Genomic DNA, 16994 nt, shown 5'->3' on the forward strand with positions numbered 1-16994 from the left:
CAATCCACTTATTTACGATCGGCTAGATAATATAACGATAATATAATTACACTACTCAGCAATTGAATCTACAAGGTCCCTGTGGATCGATATCCGGAACCACTGTTCTGCAAAATGCGATACCGTATACTTGCGGTAATTTATACGTGAGGAAAACGCGTATCAGTTATGTACTTGTGTTAAATTGAATTTCTAATCTTTTGATCCATAGCAAAAAGTTGAAAAATCAAAATGAATAAATGTCGTCGTAAACTATAAGAGTTTGACAACCATGAATTTACAGCTGTTCGTTAAAAGAAAGTCATGTTATGCAATTTTTTGAATATTTATTTTTTTTTTTCATACATGCCAATATGATTAAACCATGTTACATCTCACCATTCTTTATTTATTTAGTTTCCACTTGAATTCTGCCTAAAATGGACCTCCAATAAAACATCATTAAATTGTGCCAACTTTTTTTTATTTCTTTTTTGGTCCTTTCAAAATTGCGGGTTATTTACTCACTGCCCCCGCCACTGATGAGTGGTGTCTTTCACAACAAGATGGAAATTTATAATGACACTTTCCACTTTGATAAAGTTGCTTCATTTTTTTCTTCTTTTTTCTCGTTACGCATTACACAGTACAATCTCGATTAATTATCACTCCATACATCGATGATCTTACTTAAATAATAGTTTCTTTCGATCCCAACTCGATAAAAATCTACTAAATTATTAGTTATTTCATTAAATTAATAGAATTTTACTAGTGTCGACTATATTAGTTTATAGAAATTTAAATGTATTACACATAGCATTTATACCCTAAATTTCGAGTGGTTCAACATCAGCACTAAATTTCAGTACAATGATTCTAAATTCTATATATTCTTTATTTATTTTTTTAGTTTTATGGCATTTCGGTATTCTTAGAGTTTGTTTTTTTGGTAAATATTAGTTTTAACTTTTACGGTCCTCATCAATGTCGTCGTTCACTCTCTCAAGGGTAAAACGGTTATTGACTAGCCAAGATATTTATAAAAATAAAATTCTTAAGAAGGTGTTTAGATAAGCTTATGAACTGTTAAAAGAATGAATGGGATGTTTAAGAGTTTATAAGTTATTTTAAAATGTTTGGTGATTTTTTTTTAAAAAGATCTTAAAAACTAAAAAATAAGTTGTTTTAGAGCAAATAAAATATTTTTTTTTAAAAAATACATTTGTCCTACTTTTTTTTTATTAAAGATCTTATAATGAATAAATAGTGTATACGAACATTATCTAAACACTTAAAATAGGTTATCAGCTGTAAGAGCTTACCTGTTGTTTAAAATAAAATTAGCCAAATGAGTCCTAAATAAGTAGTAATTTGTCGGTTGTCGCTAATGAAAATATTTGTTTATTTCTCGACATCTAATTATATTGCACGCCAAGACACTTATAAGGTAATATTCCCACATTATTAATTAGTCATCGTTCATCCAAAAATTTCACCATACTAGTTTTCACATATTATATAAAGGATCATCTACAAAAAGCTCGACCTACAATTATACTCCGTCCGTTCTATAATACCCATCTCTTTTCATAATTTCTTTTGTTCAATATTATCTGTTACTTTACAATTTCAATGCTGCATTAATTTACAGATTTTCGATCATACCCTTATTAACTCTCGAACACTCTTTCTGCATTAATTAGTAAGCAAGGGTATTTTGGTGAATCAATATCTAGTTTCCTAAAATCAAGACACATTTATTCAAATTCTTGAGACTTGTATCAAAGTGAAAAACGACACATACACTGTTCCTTAGGAACAGAAAGAGCACCACTCACCGGTCCCAACCAACCACCAAATTCAATATTTATATCAAAGTCGTCTACACTAAATACACATGTCTATTTTCTTAGAGAAATAATAATTTAAAAAAAAAAAATGTCCAAAATCCAATCAATAAAACAAATTCCCTCTCTCATGAATTATTAAAAGGCAACCAACTTTCTCTCCAATAATATATTTTACTATCACACATGTTCTACTCTTTATAACCCAAATTCTAAATAAAAGAAAAAAGAATTTAATTGGTGAAAATAAATCATATAGGTACTAAAATGACAAGTTCATTACCAAGCTACTACTTCTCTTCTTGCCATTGCAAAGGTAGCAAGAATCAAGATTATAGGTCATGTAATAATTCCCTGCCCACAATCAAACGTGCAAAATATGTCGATCGAACTCGTAATATCTTTAAGTTCGGTGCTGAAAACGGGATTTTTACGTAAGTAGTCTTCGGTTTTTTTTTTTTTTTTTTTTTTTTTCTTCCTTCGTGGTACTAAAGAAATATTTAATTTTTGTTTAATTTGTTGAAAATACAGATCAATTACCTCAAAAAGTTATCATGTAGTTTCGGTGCCGGGAAAATTTTGTGTTAGGGCTTCGTCTTCTCCGAATGGTTCTCCCTCTTCATGGTACCCTAATTTTCAAGTGTGACCATTAATTATTTAATTTTATTATATATTTTATGTTTAATATTCGTTTATGATTTTTTTTTTTTTTTTGTAATTTCTTTTTTCTATGCAGGCAAAAGTGGGTGTTGGGATTTCTGCTGACAGTAATTCTACCAGCAGCTGGGTACAAAGGAGGGATTTTTTTGAACCTTAAAAGTTAGAAAGAAGTTTTATTAATTTCAAGAAAATTAAATCATTAAAGATAAAAATTAAACTTCAACTATATTTTTATTTTTTTTTTGTATTTTATTTTTATGCATGTGTTTAAGGCAAGATTGACAAGACTATAGAGACGGTGGAGCACGTGGCGGAGATGGTGGAGGAGGTGGCGGAGGAAGCTGAGAAGATAGTGGAGGAGGTGGAGGAGAAACTGCCGGAAGATTCGAAGATCAAGAAAAAACTTCAATCATTTGATGCTTTAGCTAAAAGGGCTGTTGATGAAGCCAAAAAGGCTGAAGATGCTGTTCACAAGGTAATTAATTAACTCTTTAATCTTCTTTGATTTAATTTTTTCATGGATAAAAGGCAACTTTTCTTAGCAAAAAAATTGAAAATAATAATTAAATAAAGTTATTCATCGATCGAGTTAAAATTAAGGGCAAATTATGGCCACCCCTAAATTAAAGTCAAATTACGAAAAACTTCATACTGTTTGGGTAATTACATCCACCCAAATTTAGGGATGTTAATTTGGTAAAACCGAATTGAAAATTTCGGTACGCCAACATTTCATACCATTTATCGAACCAAATATACGATTTGGTTCGTTAAATAACCGAATTATATAAATTTTATTGAAATTATTTAAAAGGAAGGGGTGGTTGTAATTACCCAAACAAGGAGAGTTTTTTTTCGTAATTTAACCTTACCTCAGGAGGTTGGCCGTAATTTGCCATAAATTTAAATAACACGAGCAAGATTGTTTATAGTGAGAAATAAATAACTAAAAACAAGACATTTTTTGTACTCATCCATTGTTACTCAATCAAATTGAATTTTCGAGTTTTAACTTAATCCAACATGAATTGAGCTCAATTAACTTCTTAATGGCAAAAAGTCAACGAAAAATAGGTGGTGAAAGCCAGATCTATATGGTACTAAATTATAATGGTTAGTTAAATCCACATTGGAGGACTATATATAATTTAATTAATTATGGATTTAATTGTTAATAATTTAGTAAATATTATATTACAACTAGTGTACAAATTAAAATGAATAGTGAAGATTCATTCATGAAATGTCATTTCCTTCCCACTTTAGTGCAGTCATATAATGTAATAGGAAGCCAGCAAGAATCACATGGCCTGGTCATGATTCTTTTCAAGTCACTATCTTTCCATTTTTAATTTGAAATATTTTATCATAGAAATATTTTATTTGCACTCATTATTATGTTTGGCCCCAACTTGAATAAATGACATCAAACTTTCACCTACCCCTTGGCCCATTTTTCAGATGTATATGAAAGAACAATATTCCATTGGTTTTATCATTAACTCTCGTTTTTTACATTTGCACAAATATATTAAAATAACTAAAATAACCTTTATCATTTAATGATGTGGTAAGAGAGATCGTTAATACTCATAGTCGAATTAATAATGTTAAAACATTATTATATAGTCATGTCAAATTATTTCTATGGTTTACTTTTTATTTTTCTTAAAATTAGTCATGGTAATAATATGATTTGTTTTTTAATTATTATTTAGGTATCTCATATGTAGTTATCTTTGCTAGAGTAAATGATTTTCCATGTCAAATTAGTTGGTTTATTTTTATATTTATAAAAAATATATATATATATATAATATATTAAAAGCATTTAATAGGAAGAAAAAGGGTAAATTAGTCAATGATGTTTTGGAATTTCTGTAATTTGCAGGTAAAGAATGTGGAGGAAGAGATAGAAGAGACGCTGATAAAAACTGGTAAAGTCAACGCCAAAAAATAGTCCAACCAAACAAGCCCTATGGATCATCCTTAATAAAATTAGTAGTATGTGTTAACGTTAAAATAAATAATATTTTCGACGTTGATTGTAAGAGATCATTTTTTTTCATTCGTCGCTCGTAATTATTAGTGACGAAAATGTAGCTACAACATAAATAAAATTGTGACAGTTGGTAATGACGGGACCCTCAGTCAATCATATAAGTGTGCTGGATAAACTTACACTCTCGTATAATAACTTGCAAACTATACGACATACGTATCCTGATTAAGCATATCTTGCCAATGAGACTAGGTCTTAGGCAATGACATAAAACAGAATAGTCCAATTCATACCAATTTTCTATCTACAAAACATTATTTTCTATCTCAACATCGTACCCAATTTGTTTGGGCAAAGATGGTTGACACCACTACAATAATACTAATAATAATAAACAAAATAATATTTCTATATTTAATTTTTTATTTATAATTTTATATAAAGAGTGTAGATATAAGTTCTTCTATAAGCTAATTACTATTAGTTAACCCAGTTACAGTTTTGTACGTCAAAACTATTCTCATTTTGTTAATAATTTTATGTTAGAAATAATTCTTGTTAATTGGGTTAATTAATAACCTATTATATATATATATATATATATATATATATATATATATATATATATATATATATATATATATATATATATATATATATATATATATATATATATATATAGAATTGAAGAAGAAGAAGATAATTAATGGGAGCAACTATTTTAAATCCCAACTTTTGCTTACTTGAATACTACCAAGTTTAAAACCAAAATTAAGTACATATTTATCAGTTTTTTCTTACTTTAATACCAAAATAAAAAGAAAAGTACAAAAACACCCTTTCATACAAAATATCAATTATATCAAATTTTTTTAGAAATTACCTATTCAAAAACCAAATAAAAAAAAGAAAAAGAAAAAAAACCCTTTGTTGTAAAAAAAAAAAAAAAACCTCCACCATTTCTTCTCCTCTCCAACCCTCACCGCCGCCGCCGCCGACGCCGCCGAACGCCGCCGAACGCCACCGTACGTGCTCGTAACTGCCGCGACAACCCAATTAAACCCTATCTTTTTCATCTTCTTAAATCCTCCAAAACATCTCCAAATTCAAAAAATCAAAACCTCACAAAACTTATAAAATGGAGTTATAAGACAATAATATGGTAGTATATGTGGAAAGAGAAGCCATTAAGGTAAGTATCGATGTCTTTTTTGAGCTTCGAAGTCGATTTTGAAGTTTTTTTTTTTGAAACCCGTCGGCAATTTTCGACACATACAGGTCGATTTTTTGGTCAATTTTCGACACCAACGTGTCGAAAAAAGAAAAAAAAAAAAAAAAAAAAAAAAACAAATTTCGACACCTACCTGTCGAAAATTCTCCAAATTTCGACAGGTATGTGTCGAAAAAATACTATTGGTAAAAAAAAAAAAAAATTTTTTTTTTTTTTTACCAACAGTATTTTTTCGACACATACCTGTCGAAATTTGGAGAATTTTCGACAGGTAGGTGTCGAAATTTGTTTTTTTTTTTTTTTTTTTTTTTTTTTTTTTTTTTTTTTCTTTTTTCGACACGTTGGTGTCGAAAATTGACCAAAAATCGACCTGTATGTGTCGAAAATTGCCGACGGGTTTCAAAAAAAAAAACTTCAAAATCGACTTCGAAGCTCAGAAAAGACATCGATACTTACCTTAATGGCTTCTCTTTCCACATATACTACCATATTATTGTCTTATAACTCCATTTTATAAGTTTGTGAGGTTTTAATTTATTTAGTTTTGAGATTTTTTAGAAGGGTTTGTTGTGAGATTTTTTGGAAGGGTTTGTTGTGAGGAAGATTTTTTAGAAGGGTTTTTGGGGAGGGAGAAGAAGGAGGTGGAGGAGGGAAATGGTTTTTTTGAGTTTTTGATTATTTGGTATTTAAGAAAGAAAAATAGTATTTGTAATATTTTTTGATTTTAATTTCATTAAGGGTATTAAAGTAATTTACAATTAATTTTTTATTTTTTATTTTTTTGGTATTCAAGTGAGCAAAAGTTAGTATTTGAAATAGTGATCCCCATAATTAATACATGTCATCGGATTAATAACATACTTTATAAATGTTCTTGAATTTTCTTTTTTTCCTTAAAATTTGACAAAATAATATTTCAACGTAAATTGGTAATAGCGATTAGTGGACCGTACCCATATCTTTACGAAAAATATTAGTAAGACGATGATAATAAATTCCATTATACCGAAACCTCGATAGCATGGGTACTAGAAAGTTTGGCACTGTATTCTTACCAAACTCACCACATAATTTCTTGCAACCGGTATTCATTTTTCTTGAAATAATATTAATATAATAAAAAATAATAATAAATATATACATATATACATCTTTTTTCTTTACATTTATATTGTTCTGGGAATATATATATATATATATATATATATATATATATATATATATATATATATATATATATTGTGCTTTTTTGCAGTAAAAATACAAATAAATTAAAAAAAGTCAACCGTATTAGTCTACTATAAAGTTGGAGTAATATATGCAATAACTTCCCCACGAACAACTAACAATAGCAAGACTAGTTCAAATTCCTTGCTTAATAACTCATTTCTTTCCTTCAAAGGGAATCCACCATCAATCAAACAAGTTGTCTACTAATTCATTCCTCTTTGCTTATTCCCACAAGTAAGGTATTTTTTTTCTTTGTAATAACAACACATACCTAAATCCAACAACCTTGTAAAGAGAAAATCAAGAATTCTCCCAAAAAGAAATACCAGCAAACAAACAGCTTTAGAAAAATGTCTGCGTGGATGTCGTCAGCAAATCGAGAGTCGAACCCCGTAGGCTTCGAGAGAATCGATAAAGACACAACGGGGTATATTCTTTTTCCTAAATCGGGCCTCGGTCTAATGCAAAACTGCGATTTACCCCCACCGGTGAAGCTTTTCTCGGGTCCAAACGAGACTCTTCTTTCAAAAGAGAAGGGCGAATTGGAGATTCTAAAGGCGTTGAGACTATCACAAACACGAGCGAGAGAAGCGGAGAGGAAACTCAGAACCCTAATCAAGGAAAAAGACGAGCTCTCCAGAATGCTAGTGGACGACTCGTTGAGGTTATTCGCATACAGGCAGTGGGTTCGTTTGCTGGAGTTGGAATTGAATTTGCAAAGGCGGCAGCAGCAGAAGAAAGAGGATGATGTAATGAATTATGCAGACGAATCGAAGGAAGAGGAAAATTACGAAAAAGACGGCATTATTAGCACCAAGAATCAATGGTGTACAGCTATAGGGCTCTGTTTGGCATTTGCTGGTTTCGGTTTTGCATTAGGTTACTACAGTTATCTTTTCTGACTTCATTTTTCATGCCCCTTTTTTTTTTTCCGTAGCTTGTAATTTTCGACGGAAATACGAGGGCAACACAAAACAAAGGAAATAAACTCGACTCTAATAAACATTAATTCTCCAAATAAACACGGATAAAAAAGAAGTTTAGATATGTTTATCAAGGGGGCCAATTGCATATATGTACAAAAAGGCAACTAACTACCCCTAGACAGATTCTATTCTACCAGGCAACGTCAACTTTACATATCGAAAGATTCAAAGATAAGCATGGCAAATAAGCAACACAGACAGATATATAAATATATATATATTATATAAATATATACATGCATAAATACCGGTAAAATCACATAATAAGTTAAATAATGGCTCCATGTACGGACCTCAAATGGGTGTAGCAATCGTCGCTGCTGTCAAAGTCCAACAAGCATCCCCAGCAAACATGCCTCCCGCACCGGCACTCTATGTGATTGCACCCATCAACTTTCTCGATAGTGAAATCGCAGCACGGGCACTTCTTGACATGCTCCTTCCCCATGCACCATTCCTTGAGTGACAAGTCAGGGTCAGTTTTGAACTCTCTGTACTTCTCGCACGTAAGTTGAGGGTGGTACTCCACGTGGCACCTCGTGCACGTCTCCACGAAGCAAGCACCGCATTGTAAGAGGGAATCGCCATCCTCGGGGCCCGCCACTCTGTACACAGAAGGACAGTCCGGCGAGGGGCAGAACCGGAAATCGCCCCCGCTCGCCGCCACGTAGGCGCCGAGCGAAGCTCGGAAAAGCTCGTCCAGTTTCTCAATGGGAAGCAAAGACCTCAGGTCGGATAGCAGAATTTGGGCCCCGCAATTTTCCTTCGTACAGCGTAGAGGGAAACTGTCTCGGCTTCTTATTGCAGATTCGCACTGTTCGATTAAGCACAGCCGACAGAACTCGTGGCAGCAGCCTTCGAGCATGTACTTGTCCTCCAGGTCACACATACAAATCGGACATGAAACATCGTTGTCGTTCTTCAAAGTCTGCGATCCGCTTGTCTGTGCTAGTTCACGGATTATGTCTTCAACTCTTTGCTTCGATTCTTTGGTGCCCACTACAGATACACAGTGGCGTCTCGTGTTTAAGGATAGCTCTGCTTCTGGAACCTTCTCCCTGAGGGCGCGAAGGTCGGGTCCGAATTGCTGTATAACCCTCTTCATCATGTCGCTGGGGAAAGCTGTGGTGCGTAGATGGATTTCGAGGTGTTTGCTTTCGTGTAGAGAGAGAAGGTTTTTGACGAGGCTATCGTGTGCACGGGCGGTGTTTTCTGGAGAACCAAAGAGTCTTACGGTTGTGGTATGCTTGTTGAAGATTATGTGCGTGCGCGTGTCTCGTTCAATGGATCTCATGAGCATGATTCCGTCTCGCGTGAAGAGTGTCTGAAGGACCGATGGGGTGATGTCCGTATGCTGTACGGCAATCCCTTTCGTGAGTTCCTCCAGCGGTCTTCTCAGCTCCGCCACGATTCTTGTAGCGGTGGCGTAAATCTTTACAAGATAAGCACCGTTTAGGTTTCTTTCCAGATAACATTTGTCACAACCTGTAAAACGAGCGAAAAGGTTAAACACAGTCGGGAATATGCATCTCACCCCAATCGACTTGCTAATACCACCACATCAAGCTACCATCATTGAAAAAAAATATGCTGAAGAGGTCTAATCTTTAAGTATCGGATACCTCAGCAAAATGTAGTACAAATCATGGCTTCATAAACGTACATGCAAAATCACTTCACAAGGCAAGATAAACATACCCTTTTGCTTCTGGATCCTTTGAATCAAAGAATCCAACTGGTCCCTGATAACAAAATACACAGGTGCAGGACAGTAAACAGAGCTATGAAACATTTTGTGAACTCGTATTTTCTGCCATGAATGGAATCCCTGCAATGCTTTCCCATCGATTTGCTCCAACGCCCGAGCTGCTTCCAAATGTAGACTTCCATCAAAAGTAATATTGGCTCTTACGAAACACGAATCTGGTTCCGGGGTGTGCACCTTAATACTTACACAACTACCCCATGGGTTCCTTTTAGGCATAAAGGAATTTAACTCTCGCAAAATTGCTTCTCCGCAAGAAACAGGTGAAGGTTTGTCTACGACATTTCCTCTCATCAAAGAGAAACGCTTAATCCACCTATTTGTTGTTGCTTGTAGCACTGGCAATATTTCATCGTCAGAAAGATCCCTATCAAGTCCACGAAGTACAACACTGTCCCTAAACTTCGTACTTGCTTCACACCAAACAATCCTTCCTCCAATTAACAGATTAGAGAAATCGTTGACGATAAACGGCACATCCACTGGAAGACAATCCACAAATGCAACCCCTTTGCTGGGCCTACGAGGCCACGAGATTTTGGCTATGAGAGATGGCATTCTTTCATTGCCACCAAAATTGCTTCTAAAAGGAATTACCTCCAATAATCCACCACAAAACTCAGTCTTATTCAAGTCGACAGCTTTCTCAGCAGCATCAGGTGTGAGAAATGTCACCCTTCCCCATTTGTTCTTCTCACTGTCTGAACTAGAGCACGAGAGCTTATTAACGGCGCATATTTGACTTGAGGTAAATTTCTCCAGAAAAACGAGAAGCTCCTTATCATCAATTGCACTTCTGTTGGAATGAGATACGTCCACAGTCAAATATCTCTTGTCAAGTTCCAGGTGTTTTATCTCAGCACCAGCACCAAAGAGAGCAATTGAAGGTGGAACCTGGCCTACTCCATTGTATAAGCATTTCTCCAAGCATTCATTTTCCAGCATCTTCTTTTCATACTCCAATCCTTCAGTCACTACACCGCACACTTTCTCCATGTCTCGAGAAGAAGCAAAAACAAGTACCTCATTCTGGTCAACATTGACTTCAACACCTATCCTCTCATCCCCACATGATGCTCTGAGAGTTGAAACAACGGAGCGGACATTGCTATTAAATTTCCCACAAAACCTTTTCAGCGACACACTTCCAAGTCCCGACAAAACCCTCTTCTGCAATTGATGAATGTCCATGTTCAAGAAATCAAACACTGGTGGAGGAGAAAGGGTTGACAACTGGTCAAAGTCGCATGCAGAAACACAGACCATGTACTCGTTGGATACCGAAAGTATCTCCCCGAAAACCACCCAGGCTGGCCTCTGACCAAAATTCAACAGAGAGCATGAAGGATGCAATTGAACATGTTTCTTTGTTACCGCCACTTGATAACCAAGCTGATCGTACCCAGAATACATAGCCACATTTTCTGGCAGCGAAGATAGTATTATACTTTTCAATTTCTTATCATACGCGCTGCAAATTTGGGGGTTCCAATACCAATAATTTGGCACAATGAGATTCATTTCATTTTGAAGGCAACCTTCCATCTCTAGCACAGTGTTCTGGCATCTCCTCAAGGACTTTGCATTAATGCTATTTTCCCAACACCAGACATTTTTCTTTTCCTGTGGCACAGCCTCCCAGGCTTTATAAACAGCAAGCAATGTGAAGAGATCACCATTAGGGTGGCAAAATTGCACCTTAAGGCGGTCAGATTTCAACTTATCGTCCTCTGTACCAACTCTGCAAAATATGTTGCTCGAATTTGCCATTACAGCAGCAAGAACAAGACCCTCTCTACCCAAACGGTGACGAAAGCCCTCCAAAATTATTTTCCCAAGCCGAGGTTCCATACCCATCCTGACCATATCACGCCCTTCGGCAGTTAACTCATAAACATCATTTTTCATAACAACAGCTCCAAGCTGAATAAGGCTTCTCACAGCCATATCTATAGCCTTATCACAAGGTGCATCAACGAAATCAAAGTTCTGCACATCTTTCATGTCCAAAGCAAGAATTTTCAGAACAGCTACACCAAGATGTACCTTACGAATGTCTGGTTCTTGATGAGGCAGCATCGACTCATAATCAGATTCCATGTAGAGTCTATAACATGTCCCAGGTTCAGTTCTCCCAGCACGACCAGCTCGTTGATTAGCAGCGCTCTGGCTAATCTTGCAAACCCTGAGAACGTTCATACCAGTAGCAGGGTCGAATCTACTCTCTTTTGCCATTCCAGAATCAACCACATACTTGACACCTGGAATTGTCAATGATGTCTCGGCAACATTAGTGGCGAATATAACTTTTCTTTTTCCTGGAGACGCTATAAATACTCGATTTTGGTCCTCATAAGAAAGCTTTCCGTGTAAAGGCAAAGCAATGGCAGATGAAGAATGAAACTTCTCACAAGCCCATTCGACTTCCATCTGAGAGGTCAAGAATGCAAGGATAGTGCCTTCCCTCTCAGTTTTGTTGATCTCAGACACCATCTTCAAAACATGAACCGCATACGAAGGAATTAATTTAGAAGGTGGAAGTGCTTCACACTCACAAGGTGCATATTTAATATCGACAGGGAAGTTTCTGCCAGACACATGCAAAGTCATACAATCGAAAAAGTAGCGTGCAAATTGGTCTGCATTCACAGTTGCAGACATAATTATAAGCCTGAGAAATGGCCTCTGACACAGTAGTTTCTTGATTAAAGCCAGAAGGAGGTCGGAATTCAAGCTTCTTTCATGAGCCTCATCAATTATAATGCATGAAATCTTGGAGAGTTGCTTATCACTCATATAGTGCTGCAGTAGGCAGTTATCAGTCATAAATATCACCTTGGGCTCAAAATCCTGAACGGATGAATACGAAGGATAACAGGTGACTGATGTATCCTTATAACAGCCACAGCTTTCCTCTTTGACTCTTTGTGCCAGAGAGATAGCAGAAAGTTTACGAGGCTGAGTGCAAATAATGGACTCAGGGCCTGAAACTCCAGAATCGGCAAGAAACTGAACTAACTGTGTGCTTTTTCCTGAACCCGTCTCACCTATCAGTACGGTAACCTGCGAAAAAATTGTATCCAAATATTATTATAACACACGCCACGTGCTTGAAACTACAGGGTTCATGTCAATCAGAGCGGATATATCTATGAGTACATTTCAATGTTATCACAGGACATTTAAGTGCAAAAATAATGAAAAAAAAGAAATAGCATAATAGTGGGAACCTCTTTAATGAATCTTTTATTGTATGACAATTAAGTAGCGATTTTTCCAAAAAGATATAGTAAAATAAAGATATGGCGTTGATTTGGAACATGAATGTCAATCGACTTAACAATGAAAATTGACAACTAATACATTAGAAACATGAAGCGATGCCATTAACAAAACGTAAACAAATAAAAAATGTTTTCATCGTGTGGCAGGAAATGGAAAAAAAACACCAAATCCTTATTGCAATTGCGTGGTATAAACAAAGTATACAAGCACATTAAAACAACGCTTACTAAACTCACACACTTCCGTTTGTCTACTCTTAGTTTCAATATTTTTTATACAAAAGCATTTTGTGGAACAAGGTTCCTTACACATCCGGTCGATCAACTGCACTTTTTAAAGCTAAAACTAAAAGGAAAACGACAAAATATGCTTCTTTTATATTTATGCTTCCATTATAGATTCGAGTTACGACTGTTCACGAGTATTACTTGTGTTCTGACTTATACCACCAGGTGACATACTTGTTCCCCAAGTAAAAGATTGTCATTGATATGGCATTTTTTCCCACATCAATCCCTAGACGCAAACTTAGTGGAACCCATAATTTGCTCGTCATACTTTCTACGCGCATAACAAACAAAAAGAAACTCGGACCCTATACTAAACACGCTATCGGAAATTCAAATGCAAAATAATTAAAACATCTAGATTAAGTAAATTTAAGTTACGCCGAAATTTAAACAACCTGTTGGCAATGTATTTGCTTCAAAATGTCGCGTCTATGTGCATAAATAGGCAGTCCATCATCAAGCCTTCTACATTCCCTCATCATCAACTTGTAAATTCTCCTCCAATCAATTTCTCCTTTCAAAAAGCAAAAAATCGGAACGCTCCCTTCTTCATCAGTTTCCTTATTCTCCAAATAATTTTCAATACACTTCACCGCATTCTTGAATTCCTGCACCCTGTTCAAGATTAGATCCCTCTCCGCCTGCAAACCTTTCCTTTTCCTCAATTGCTCATCAACTACACCTAACCTCTGTGGTTTCTTCAACTTATCCGAAACCCTATTAATTTCATTCACCACATTCCCCAATTTCTTCAGCCACTTCTCCACCAAATCCCCTTCTTTCAACCCCTTCAACTTCTCCAAGAACAGCTCCTTTAACCGATCGTTCAATTCCGACTTATCCGAAGGCACCTCGACATTAGAAACGACGTGAGGCCAAAATTTGTGCCCATCTTCATTCAATTTCAGTTCCCACAACTGAACAACTGTTTCCAGAGTTTCACTCCACTGCTCATAATGAAGTTTACCCGCTATATAATTAGAGGCGACAACATCCGATTTCTGCGGCCGGAACTTAAGTTTCTGAATTAAACCCTCCACCTCCGCCGCCTTCACTGCAGATTGGGCGTCGGAATGAACCTGGACGATGAAATTGGGTCGGGCTGGGGGTCGATCACGCTGGTGGGGAGAAAACGCGGGCCTGAAGCGGTTCTGTTGATTTGGCGGGCGGCGGAACGGCGGACCTTGGTAATTGTAGTGGCGGGGGACGGTGGACCTGTGGTGAGGGTTGGATTCCGACGGCGGCTGACGACCGCCGCCGGAGGCGGAGCTGCTCGTCTTTTGCATTGTACAGTCAGCGAAAATTGTAAAATATTGACGAAAACCCTAGAGAGAGAGAGAGAGAGAGTGGCGTTAGGGTTTCTACGGGGCGTTACTTGTTCCGGTGTTTGATCTGTGAAGGCAACAACTCAACGACTGATGGAGAAAAGTACTTTGTACGGCGAGAAATGTAGAGAGAGAAAGAAGAGAGAGACTGCGGGAAAATATGGCGGCGAGTACGAGAAAAATGAGTATTGTATTTGCAGAAGTTTTATTTATTCCATTAATTAAATAACGGAGAAAAATTAGTGACTGTAACAAAGGGGAACACAAAAAGTCAAAAAGTCAAATCAATTCAGTGTGCGCTTTTACCTACTTTATTTTTATTTTCATGTATTTTGTGAGTGGTTTTAATTTTTTTTAATCTTTTATTTACTTTTTCTTTTATGGTCATTAATTAATGATTTCTTACCAAGTGACAAAAAAGAAAAGGGACTATTAGTGAGAACCCCCTCTCACATTATTTTAATAAGGGTGGGTCCAGCCCATTTTCATTTATTAGTGAGAGACCCAACCCTTATTTAATCTCAAATTTACCCCCACTGGCCACTGTTCCCACTCGTTACCCACTACCTTGTCCTTTTCATTATTTTTTTCAATTTTCAATTTTTTGTTTATTTATTTATTTTAACAATAGTAAAAATATTTATTTTATTACTTCTTCAGAAAAATAATTTTTTAAACTCTTTTTCCAGGTTTTTTTTAGAATCAAAATTCTCGAAAACGACTATAATATTTAGAAAATTAACTATACTATTTCCAAAATTAACTATTTTTTTTTTTAATTTCAGCTTTTAATAAAAAATTGAATAACTATAATCAACTATAACAAGATTGTAAAACAACTATAAAAAATAGTTGTTTTCAAAATATAACAAGAAAACGCTTTTTCCCCCTAGAATCAACTATAACAAGATTGTAAAACAACTATAAAAAATAGTTGTATTCAAAATAGCCATACTAAAAATAAATCGACTATAAATTAACAAAAATCAACTATAAAAAATCAAAATTAACTACAAAATTATGAACAATCAACTACAAAAAATCGAAAAACAACTAAAAAATAATCAACAATCGACTACAAAAAATCGAAAACAACTACAAAATTATCCAAAACAACTACAAATGAATCGAAATCATGCAAAATTGTCGAAACCAACTACAAAAAGTAGCACAAATTCCTCCAAACCTACTATAGATCGTGCGTGCGTACAACTACAAAAACACCATCTTCTTCACCTTCGTCCCGAACTCTTCAACTTTAAATTATGGAAATCCACTACAACATTATCGAAATCGACTACAGAAAATCGAAAACAACTACATTTCATCGAAAATCAACTACAACAAAAACCTGAATTTTAGAGAAAACTACTATAAAATCGGGCGAATACAACTGCAACACCACCATCTTCTCCAAACAACGTCTCGTCACTGCATAACATATATCATCAAACAAAAATATTTATAAAAAAAAAAAGTAACTGCAATAATTTAACCAAAAAAATTATGAAGAAGTTGAAACAAATTTCAAATCCAAATTATGTCAATGAAAAATAAATAAAATAATTGTTCGTACCATTGAAAGGATTTGGGCTATTGAGAAAATTGATATTCCCTAATCTTTAAGAGCAATGGATGGTGAATGGGAAGCGGTATAATTTTACCTTAATCTTCTATTAATGTCGCGAAGAAGGAACGGAAGTGGCGGAGGGCAGAGGTGTAGCGGAACGAGTTGGCGGGCAGAGGTGGAGCGCGGGGTGGACGGGGCGGCGATGGTGGCTGTGGGTCAGAGCAGCGGACGAATGGTTAAGAAAAGAGAGAATGAATTTGTGGGGGAGAACTACGGTTATGGTTTATTTGATAGATGGGTAAATTAGAGACATCACAATTAATTTTGCTGAATATTTATTTAATTAAATAAATTAGGGGTGTCTCACTATTATTAAAAAATGGGTGGGATCCATCCTTATTTATGCATGTGAATGAGGGGGGTTTCACTAATAATCCCAAAAGAAAAAGCATACTGTGGAAATATTAAATGGACCATGACTCTAAAAAATCATATCAAATGGAGTATCTAGTAATGATTATATAAATGCTTTTTTGATTTTGTGAATTTGGTTTGGTGATTATGTGTAATATTTTATCAAATACATTGATTAAATTGTGTTGCGAAAGTTTATCCAGTGCATTTAAATGGTTGGGGGAAGATTTTTCCGTAAAGAATATGTTTTTTTTAAGGAAATGATGCAGATCGTGAAAAACTTGTGTGGTAGAGAAGAAAAGAAAATACGACGAGGAATTACGGAAAGTCATTTAATGGGAATATTTTTAATACGACAAATTTAATATACATGTTATATCGGATATTCAATTTTGAAATATGCTCGT

At 35.2% G+C, this 16994-nt stretch overlaps 2 protein-coding genes and 1 long non-coding RNA gene across 3 annotated transcripts; 1 reads left to right on the forward strand and 2 right to left on the reverse strand.

The window, feature by feature from the left end:
• Window positions 1-1875: 1875 nt before the first annotated feature.
• Window positions 1876-4625, forward strand: LOC105965159 (uncharacterized). Its single transcript, XM_012989681.2, has 5 exons — window positions 1876-2263; window positions 2361-2453; window positions 2566-2648; window positions 2762-2964; window positions 4381-4625. The coding sequence occupies exons 1-5, from the start codon at window positions 2097-2099 to the stop codon at window positions 4447-4449; spliced, it is 615 nt and encodes a 204-aa protein (XP_012845135.2). The 5' UTR covers window positions 1876-2096; the 3' UTR covers window positions 4450-4625.
• Window positions 4626-7929: 3304 nt separating this feature from the next.
• Window positions 7930-14826, reverse strand: LOC105965156 (ATP-dependent RNA helicase DEAH12, chloroplastic). The gene is made up of 3 exons (XM_012989677.2): window positions 13674-14826; window positions 9637-12766; window positions 7930-9423 (listed from the first exon to the last, which is right to left on the reverse strand). The coding sequence occupies exons 1-3, from the start codon at window positions 14562-14564 to the stop codon at window positions 8207-8209; spliced, it is 5238 nt and encodes a 1745-aa protein (XP_012845131.2). The 5' UTR covers window positions 14565-14826; the 3' UTR covers window positions 7930-8206.
• Window positions 14827-15621: 795 nt separating this feature from the next.
• On the reverse strand, window positions 15622-16553 carry LOC148768890 (uncharacterized). The gene is made up of 2 exons (XR_016032939.1): window positions 16180-16553; window positions 15622-16034 (listed from the first exon to the last, which is right to left on the reverse strand). It is a non-coding gene; the product is annotated as an uncharacterized LOC148768890 (long non-coding RNA).
• Window positions 16554-16994: the final 441 nt, after the last annotated feature.

Source organism: Erythranthe guttata, chromosome 8, assembly GCF_056151865.1.
Source record: "Erythranthe guttata isolate IM_541 chromosome 8, IM_541, whole genome shotgun sequence".
Taxonomy (NCBI): domain Eukaryota; kingdom Viridiplantae; phylum Streptophyta; class Magnoliopsida; order Lamiales; family Phrymaceae; genus Erythranthe; species Erythranthe guttata.

Coding starts and splice junctions, on each gene's coding strand:
- LOC105965159 (XM_012989681.2), top strand. CDS start 2,097: ATGACAAGTTCATTACCAAGCTACTACTTCTCTTCTTGCCATTGCAAA. Junction 2,649..2,761: donor GATTTTTTTGAACCTTAAAA/GTTAGAAAGAAG, acceptor CATGTGTTTAAG/GCAAGATTGACAAGACTATA. Junction 2,965..4,380: donor CTGAAGATGCTGTTCACAAG/GTAATTAATTAA, acceptor TGTAATTTGCAG/GTAAAGAATGTGGAGGAAGA.
- LOC105965156 (XM_012989677.2), bottom strand. CDS start 14,564: ATGCAAAAGACGAGCAGCTCCGCCTCCGGCGGCGGTCGTCAGCCGCCG. Junction 12,767..13,673: donor AGCAAATACATTGCCAACAG/GTTGTTTAAATT, acceptor ATTTTTTCGCAG/GTTACCGTACTGATAGGTGA. Junction 9,424..9,636: donor AAGGATCCAGAAGCAAAAGG/GTATGTTTATCT, acceptor CTCGTTTTACAG/GTTGTGACAAATGTTATCTG.